Source organism: Spinacia oleracea, chromosome 6 (assembly GCF_020520425.1).
Source record: "Spinacia oleracea cultivar Varoflay chromosome 6, BTI_SOV_V1, whole genome shotgun sequence".
Classification (NCBI taxonomy): Eukaryota; Viridiplantae; Streptophyta; class Magnoliopsida; order Caryophyllales; family Amaranthaceae; genus Spinacia; species Spinacia oleracea.
Genome location: NC_079492.1, coordinates 93,947,294 through 93,956,966, shown reverse-complemented (window position 1 = coordinate 93,956,966; position 9,673 = coordinate 93,947,294). Strand labels below are relative to the sequence as shown.

General features: G+C 40.5%; 2 protein-coding genes across 3 annotated transcripts; one reads left to right on the top strand and one right to left on the bottom strand.

Annotated features, from left to right (window-relative positions):
• The first annotated feature begins 2,610 nt into the window (after window positions 1-2,610).
• LOC130464038 (uncharacterized) lies at window positions 2,611-3,526 on the top strand. 2 transcript variants are annotated; one of them, XM_056833393.1, is made up of 2 exons: window positions 2,611-3,025; window positions 3,210-3,526. In XM_056833393.1, exons 1-2 carry the CDS (start codon window positions 3,006-3,008, stop codon window positions 3,469-3,471), a joined length of 282 nt encoding a protein of 93 aa, XP_056689371.1. In that variant the 5' UTR covers window positions 2,611-3,005; the 3' UTR covers window positions 3,472-3,526. The 2 variants fall into 2 exon arrangements, with proteins under 2 accessions (XP_056689371.1, XP_056689370.1); XM_056833392.1 differs by having other exon boundaries at window positions 3,187-3,526.
• Window positions 3,527-3,629: 103 nt separating this feature from the next.
• Window positions 3,630-6,114, bottom strand: LOC110778656 (uncharacterized). Its single transcript, XM_056832484.1, has 5 exons — window positions 5,707-6,114; window positions 4,900-5,590; window positions 4,205-4,709; window positions 4,020-4,073; window positions 3,630-3,933 (listed from the first exon to the last, which is right to left on the bottom strand). Exons 1-5 carry the CDS (start codon window positions 6,112-6,114, stop codon window positions 3,789-3,791), a joined length of 1,803 nt encoding a protein of 600 aa, XP_056688462.1. The 3' UTR covers window positions 3,630-3,788.
• Between the last annotated feature and the right edge of the window lie 3,559 nt (window positions 6,115-9,673).

Genomic DNA, 9,673 nt, shown 5'->3' with positions numbered 1-9,673 from the left:
GTGGGAGGCACCATTTTCTTCAAATAGGATAAGCTATAATTCAACTAATTACAACTATTTGATGGTACGTAGACCATATTTGAATTGAAAAACAATTTTGGTACTTTAGACCAATTACATTCAAATTAATGGTACGCAGACCATATTTTCTATCCTATTTGGGCCATACTAGTCACTTCATAACCTGCAAAACAGTACATATACAATATATACCATTCACCCATTCATTATCATGAATGGCCCACATAGCTGGTTAGTAAAACACGTTATGCATCACATAAATATTTGCAGCAATTAATCAAGGGCACCAATAATCTACAAATTATTCAGTCCTTATTAATTCTAATCAAGTTGTTTTAACCTTAAGGATTTGTAGACCTAATCAAGAGTTTATGACTAAAAGGGCTCCCACTTAAACCAATAAATTCATATGCTTTACTAATTTTAAACATAAAAATGTATTTCTAGTCTAACCGGAAACATACAAATTTAATTAAAATTTAAAGCTCATATAAATTTATAATTGAATCCGCTTATTTAATTTATTTTTCAGTCGTATTTAAATTAATTCATGATTTTAATTTTAGTAAAATAATTAAAATAAATGAAATTTATTATAATTATAATATTCAAAATTAAAATCCAAGAAAACAATTTAAATTATTAATTTTAAAATTAATTAAAATTACGTAAACTGAAAATTTCAAATTAAAATTTTAAAACTCGACAATCGTGACATGACTAGCACTTGGGCTTGCGCCCAAACCCCGTCGAGTGCACGACCCATCGATGTCCATGGCACAACGTCGCAGCAGCCACGCGCAAGGCAGCAAGGCAAGCCACGCTTGCGCGCAGCCTGCCCGCCCATAGCATCGCAGCAGCTACGATGCTCCTCGCTTGCTCGCTCGCTCGAGGCCACGCGTTGTGGTGCGCAGAGCAGCGATCGCTGGGCGACCAGCTCTCGCTCGCTCGCGCGCCCACAGCGTGCCATGGCTTCGCCCATCGCCCATCGCGCACAGCGCTCGACACAAGGCAGGACTGCTGCCTTGTGCTCGCGCGCCATCGCCTTGCTCGCTGCATTCGTACCGCGTGGGCGACGAGCTCCCTTGCTCGTCGTCGCACGCCCGCACTATACAACACCCCTTAAGGGTAACACGTAGCGTCCATTGCTTTGTGCGTGCAAGTTATATGAGCGATTGCATAAAAATTAAAAAATTTATTTTCAAAATTAATGACAAATTAATAAATCATATTAATTTCATAATTTTAGGGCGAAAAATCGAAATTTCTTAATTAATTGATTTCCGATTAACATGGATTCAAGTCTAGGTCATAAAAATTTAAAATTTAACACAAATTTACAATTTTATGGTGGTTTTTAATCATAGGTATCTAATTAAATTATTAACTAATTATGAAAATCAAATTAATTCTAAATTATTCCAATTTTCAACAAATTAATCATAATTACAAATTAGATTGCATAATTAACAAGGCTAGGCATTCAAACTTGTTAAACATATACAGTAGGTCAATAAAAAATTCAAGATTTATCAACAAGAATCGCAAATATTTAATTTAACATCTTAAATTTACGAAATTTTGCGTTCGAAAAACTAAAACCTCCGAAAAGTCATAGTTAGGCTTCGAATTTGAGAATTCTGGGTTCGGCCGAAAAACATTTTTTTTGTCAAAATTTTAGAATGCCTTTTACATGCGGAATTGACACAAAAATCACTCGATTTGGATGAGTAACGAAGAAACTGCCGAAAAACTGCGTACGTATAATTAAATAAACGCAATTTGCAATTAATTAACAATTACGAAAATTAATCACCCCTTTTAATTCTTGCAAATTTGTAATATTTAACCATGTTTATGAAATTTAGATTATGAAAATAATAAGAGGCTCGTGATACCACTGTTAGGTTATGATACATATGACAATACATAAATCATGCGGAAAAACCATAAATCCAGGAAAGCATATTATTTACACATAATCATTTAGCATAGTATAGATGCATACACTTTGTAGCGTGCCTTCCCTAGCTGCGCCCGAACCGAACAAGAACAAGTCTTTAGGACTCCAAGTGTCGTCCCTCCGTAGATAGTCCACAGTACGTCCGGATCCGCCTCAAGATTGACCAACTAGAATCGCCCTTAAGGTGCTTAGGAATTTTCGGCTATTAGTGCAAGAGTGTGGCTGAATTTTCTTTCAAAAACTTACCCTTTGAATACTTCAATCGTGCGTATAAATTATGACCCTAGGCCCTTATTTATAGAGGTTTGGAAAGGGAATTGGAGTCCTAGTAGGATACGATTTAATTAAACTTAGAATCCTACAAGGACTCTAATTAATTACATAATCCTAATAGGAATAGGAATTTAATCATACATCAAATCCTAATAGTTTTAGGAATTATGCATGGACACAAACACACACACGAGCATGACCCGCAAGCATGCAGGCCATGCCCGCGCACAGCCCACATGCCCACGAAGCCCATGCGAGATTAAAATCATAAGGAAAAATTACTTTTAATAATCCAACCTTTTAGCCATTAGCCAAAATTAATCCAACCTTTTGATTATTTTTGATTAATCCAAGCTTTATACCCCTTTAACCTTTGTTGCACCCTACAGGTTACCAACAAGATTAGCCGGTCATTACCAATGACGTGGCATTGTACCGTTGTTGTGGGACCCATTTGACACCGTTCTTTCTTTTAAAACCCCCAATTCTGGTCATCCCCCTTATTTCCCCTGCTCATCATCTTCAACCTCTTCCTCCTCTTCGATCACCACTGCAAATACCTTCTTCCACCATTTTTTTTTCTTATAGCTTCTTCCACCACTACAAATAGCTTCTTCCACGTTAATGGATTATGGGCGTTCTGTTTCTGGATATTCACAAAATTCACGAATGGTTTTGAAATGCGAATGCGGCAACGATGCGGTTGTGCGAACTGTGAAACACGGGCCTAATGTTGGAATGAAGTTCCATGGATGCCCTTTATGGCCAGTAAGTGTTTAATTTCTCCCCCTCCCCATGTTTAATTTGTTGATTGTTAATATTGTTAAATGAACGTGAAAAGGGGGAATTTTTTGCAATTAATTTAGGTTTATGTTGGAGAAATGAAATTGGGATATTAACTAGTTGACATTCGAATTGGATTGGAGTAGAACACGAAATGTATTTTTTTCAGATGGATAAGTGATCATAATCAGAATGAAGAGCTTGAAATAAAGATGTTGGAGATGGAGCAACAACAACACTTGATGGCAGAGAAAAACAAAAAGTTAAAGGGGAAGAAAAAGAATCTGGAGGAGGAGAATCAGGAACTGAAAATCGAGCTTTGCCACACGCGCGTTGAGCTTATGAAGACCTCTAGAAATGAGAAGAATTTCTCCATGGCCTTGTTATGTTCTTGGGTGTTTTTTTGCATCCTACTTATGTATTTGAAGTAGTTGGTAGTTGGTGAATTGGTTTGCGTTTTGTTGGAATGCAGGAGTTATGGAAAACTCGGGGTTTTAGTAGCTTTATAGAAGTTTACTAGATTTTAACATGTAATGTATTGAAATTGCATCAATGAAGCTACAACTTGTTTACACAATAATATCAGTTTCAAACACATTTCCCTTATATATTTGAGAATCATTATCATCAATACAATTCAAAACACGGCATAATATACGGGACAATGTTATATGGGACAATGTTGACAAAATCCAAAATACGACTTAGTGGATACGTAAACTGAAAATGCATAAACACCACTATCTTGCTACTGTCTAATGACATACATAAACAGTTCTACTGGAAACCAAATTTTTTTTTTGTTGAAGTTGCTACTGAGTTGCTTGGTGCAGTGTAGAGAGTTGGCTTGATTGGCTTGCTTGGTGATTGACATGCCTAGAACTGCCACCTTGCTGCAACAAAAAACACACCAGGTCATCACAGTGTATCCCTGAATTGCAACAAACAGAAAAAGGACCATAAACAACTAAACACTAACATTGGTGTGTGCTGAACCATCTGGTGCAAAATACACCCCAACACCAATTGGAACCTGGACAGAACCAACCATTTCAGAAAGCAAAATTCAGATAAATATCTGAACAGAACCAACCATTTCAGAACAAAAGTCATCACAAATGGTAAATGCAAAACCCGAGTACAACAATGAAACTGAAAACTCACTTGGTCTCTTCCCCTTCCTCTTCCTGAAGGTGCCCTGCCTCCCCTTGATCCTCTACCTGATGTTGTCCTCCCCCCCCCCTTGATGTTGTCCTCCCTCCCCTTGAACCTGCTCCACCTCTGCACATCCTACCGCCTCGTCCAAGTTGGGTGGGTTGTGCAGTTGCATTGTGGTGAGCAGTTGATGATTGTGCCACTTGTGAGTGAGAGATAGGAGGTTGCCCATCCTTCCTTGGTCTACCTCTAGACCTCTTTGGTGGTGGTTCAGTTGGGGCAGAGGCAGTGTCTTTGTTGGGGCACCGTCTTTTGTTGTGGCCTTTAACATGACATATACTACATGTCATTTCCATGCCGGTTCTTTGCAAGGTTCCCGGCTTCTTGGGATCCTCCATTGGATCCTTTCTCCTGTTTACTCTAGGCCTCCCTGGCCCAATTTTGATGGGAGGGGGATCTAAACCATACTCTACCCTCGGCCAATACCTTTCACCATCTATGGGTGGTATTGAACCTGAAAATAACATAGCATAATTATCAACTTGCAAACACGATTACTTTCCTAAGTATCAACTAGCAAACACGATTACTTGCCTAAGTGTCACATACCAAACACGATTACGTGCCTAAGTGTCAACTAGCAAACACGATTACTCGCCTAACTATGAGTATGATTACATGATTGGAAAATAAACAAGGGTTACCTGCATAGGCCTTCAAGTATGTTTCCCTTTTATAGCAATCTTCTACAAAATCTTCAGCTTCTTTGTTGAGGAAGTATATGCACGCAACGGCATGGCAGCAAGGATAACCGAGCATGTTCCACTTTCTACAACTGCATGTCTTTGCTTCCAAGTCAACTACCAACTGATCCAAATAGTAGTTGACATTGAACAAAGTGTCAGTTGATGGAATCACATCACAATTGGCAGCTTTGGTCTTCTCCTGATCAAGCTTCACCTGAATTCTTTGGCACACTGTAGAAGTTGATTTCTGCATCGCTTGCCGCTTGACAACCAGCCTCTGCATCAAGGAAATCCTGATGTCCTCCAACATGTATATCAAATGCTTAGTCCTAGCATTAATGATATAGCCATTGAATGTTTCTGCCATATTGCTTGTGATTGCATCAGTCTTCATAGAGATGTCCAAGTAAGCTCTACAGAATAGCTTAGGGTTGTAAGACTTGAATGCAGTGACGGCTTCCTCATTAATGGCATTCATCTCCTCTACTGCATCATTGAAATCAGCTAGGTTGTATGCCTTTGCTATTTTCCAAAATAGCAGCTTCATTTGATCCCCTTTGAATGATTTGTGCCAGTGAGCAAAAATATGCCTCGCACAATGTCGGTGTTCCGCCTTGGGGAGAACTGAAGCCACAGCATTGATTATAGCCTGTCATCATGCATCACACACACACAAAATAGACATTGTTATTACATATGTAGTCATCACAGTAGTTATATTTAGTCAAAACAGAACATAAAAACATTAACTGCACGATTACTTACAACATGTTCATCTGAAATCACAGCAATGCCTTCACCATCAGCTAGGTCTAAACACTTTTGAAGCTTGATCATGAACCATTCCCAGGAATTGTTGTTCTCACCCTCAGCAACTGCCCAGGCAATTGGATACATCTGATCGTTCCCATCTCGACCAACAGCAACCAACAACTGACCACCTAGGAAAGTTTTCAAAAAACAAGCATCGATACATATCACCTTTCTGCATCCCAATTTCCACCCCTTTTGCAGCCCTTCAAAACATGTGAATAGCCTCTGGAAAACAGGTGGAATAGTTTGTTTGGTTGGATCTGTGACCAATTCAATATCTGTTCCCGGGATTGTCGACTTCAAAGCTTCAATGTAACCACCAACCTTCTTGTAATGCTCATGCATTGATCCATGTAGCATCTTATGGGCTGCATACTTGATTTTATAAGCAAGATTCCTACTAATCAAGACCTTACGGCAAAGCAGCAGATTAAAATAAACTTCGCCTCGCCTATTCTACCGTTTCAAATAATATGTTTCCATCTCAGAACATACTTATCAAATTCGGCATCCTAGAATTCATTCTAGCTAGAACTACGCACGACCTGATTCTACGTTAAAGTTATTTAACAAGGATACGTAGGCAATCCTATTTATGGATTCGGTCCCATCAAATAATAATATAATGTGCATAAGTGTTGGGAATGAGTAAATAAAAAAGGATGGGAGAAGCAAAAAAAAAAGAAAAAATAAAATCACGCCTTTATTAATACTTAAAAATAAATAAGAAGGAAAACAAAAGTGCTAAGGAATGAAAAACAAACACAACTGAAATGAATAAAGGGCACCTACACCCTAACAAGAACTACACTACTCGAGTTCTTCCGGATTATCAAACAAAGTGTTGTAGAGGGCAATGTTCGCAGGGTCCACTTCCACGGGCTTCTGTGCTGCCCCTATATCAATCTCCATAAGAACAGGCTCCTTGACACTAACTTCCAAGGATGCCAAGGCCTCAGAAACATTTTCAGTTTGAACAGCTATAGCCCGCTCAGCCTCAAGGGCACAAATAATGGGAGGGGAAGGATTATCAACATCAGTTGGATTAGCCACTAGTTCTACTGGGGGCTGAACTTTCCTAACCCATACATTATTCCGGCGACGATCTCCGCGAGAGCTTGCATTTCTTTTGGGAACAGCATGCCCCTTCATGTTAGGTACCTTTTTAGGCCTAGAACTGGAACGGGGAGGAATTTCCTTTCGCTTTCGATCAGGACGAGCTTTCACAGTCTTAATGTCATTTTCGCGAGGGTTAGCAGGATTACGGTTTTCATACTTAGCCCTACCTCGAGGTATCAAAAGTTCAGCCGGCTCTTCATTTCGAGCCTTAGTTCTCACAGCCTTATCATCAGAACTCATCCACAACTTATAATTCTCGGAAAGACCCACAAAACCATCTGTAGTCACGGTCCAACGCGGGAGGCCACCATAATACTTAGCCCACACTTGAACCCGTGCTCGTGAAAAGACCGCTACTTTAGGTGGTACCGTATCAGCAAATGGGATAGTCTGGCTTAAGCCGTATTGTCGCATGACTCGGTAAGGAAAGATGTAAACAGGCCGAGATAATCCCAACAAAGAAACATGAACTAACGTCTCGGAACCCCCCGTCATATTAGTCAACTCCCACCACGGTACCACCCACTTAATAGAGCATATGCCATGAGTAAAATAGGAGGCCCATTTGGCCTCGTCCTGGCCTTGGTGCAAATACTTTCGGTTGTCTAAAGCTATGGGGCGATAATGTTTAGGATCGGCAGGAGCTTCTAGAAGCCTAAGTCGTTCCATGAGCCAAGTCTGCAAAAAAAAAACAGGTACGATCAGAAAAATAATAAGGCCTGGGATGCATTTTCAACGCCCAGGACCAGGCGCCAGAAATTCCGACGCCCAGCCCTGGGCGCTGAAAATCAGCTCCAGGCAGAGGCAAACAAAGAAAAAAAATAATTATATGCGCGCAAATGAACGATCAATTACCTCCAGCAATAGGGGGCTCCCCTTAAAATTTTCAAACTTGGCATCCTTCTTTAACTCATCCGCACCCAACAAGGTCTCGCAACAATCAACGGCATAATAGTATAGCAACTCTACATCTGACTAATCAGAGGAATCAACCTTATGTTACCAAACCCACCATTGTTATTCGACAGTAAATAGTGGTTCAACAAGCAGAATACAAGTGCCCGGATATTCAATTTCTGTTCAGTCATATTTTTACTAGGCCTAAAGTGATGTTTTGCAAGCTTCGCCAAATTAACCTTGTCACCCACAATGATCTCAGCAAGCGTGTCATCATCTAGTCTTAGGAAAGCCCCTATAGTTGTTTTACCCTCTTCAACAGTGCCAGGGGTAGCAGGAGTAGCATTGGTAGGTTAACCCAGGATTGCGGCAAATTCATCTGGCAAAGGGCATACCTCATTGCCCCGAAAAACAAAAACATGGTGATCAGAATCCCAAAAGTTTAGAGCGGCATACAGAAAGTTATAATCAAGGTTAATTTGTTGTAAGCCTAAAAGTGCCCCTAAGTGGTATCCTTTCAGCAAAACCCTTTCTGTGGAATTAAGGGCTCTAAGCCAGCGCCTAACAACTCGTTGGAGGGAGAAAGGAGGAATCGACATGGCAAGAGTAAAAAAAATAAAGCTAGATAATTGTAGGAGAGAAGAAGTTGGCAGTGGTGAAAAAGAAAAACGTACTTAACCCCCTATGTATACACGAAATCATCCTGATCCCATTCGGAAACGCGTTGAGAAATCTCGAAAAATAAAAAAAGGGCTGCTAAGGTAGCATTTTCAGTGCCCGAGGCTGGGCGCCGAAATATCTAACGCCTGACCCCGGGCGATGAAAATGCAGCCCAAGGCCCAACTCTTCCAAAACGCGAACCAGGAAAATGCCTAAAACCGTGTTAGTAGACACGGGGCCCTGTTGTAATGAAGATCAAGCCCAAAGCACTTTTAGAGCCCAAATAGTGAAAGCAAATGTCGAAACTTAGACTCGTCTCAAAAAATATGTACATTTTTCAAAGCAATAAAAAAAACATATAATAATCAAGGTCATTCTTCGGAACAAAAAAATGATTACGTCGTTGGTTTCTCAAATTAAAAGCGTTTATTTGTCAAAAAGATCAATCCGGGCCGAAGTAAGCTCGGTGTATTAATCATTGAAAAAAATGAAGCGAACTTTGTAGCCCAGAAAATGAAGTCGCACTCCACGATTTCATCAAAGTAGCATACCACTACAAAGGTCGCTCGCACTTACGAGCACGATCCCAAACACGATCAAGGACGTTATGAAATACGCACTTTTCTTGGCAAAGAGCAACCATCAAGTACGGATGCTTGGGGGCTCGAAAGAAAGAAAATACACGATACAAGTTGAAACAACGCTTCCAGGCTGCGTCCCGTGCTTGGACAAATTCAAAAGACGGACTCGACCTCAAAGCAAAGGTCTCCGTTAACATTCGCATATGGTCCCACCAGTCATTTCGCAAGGACCTAAGTAATGGCATAACTAGGCCAGTTCTCAACGGTGACATACATCCTATGGGCCGCAAAGACTTGTTCAAAACCATGAAAGGCAGACGGCCACGAAACGATGGTCCGTTTAGACACGTTGCCAACCCACATTCAGGTTACAACTAAACCCGAGCATTTCTCAAGAGAACTCGCTCTTACAGAATGAATAAAAAATTCTCAAAAGAAATCCCAAGGATAAATGAAATAGGTTCTGGCCCACCTCGATCAGGCAGGATCGCGTCAGAACCATGCGAGTCCCAAATCAGGAAAAACGAATTCAGGTTCGCCCACCTTCAGCGGGCGGGGTCTGTGTCACTAAAACGCACAGGTCCTCAGTTTTCGAAAACAAAAAATAATAATAAAATAAAATCTTCAGAAAATAGGCTCGCCACCTTCAGCCGGCGGGGTCT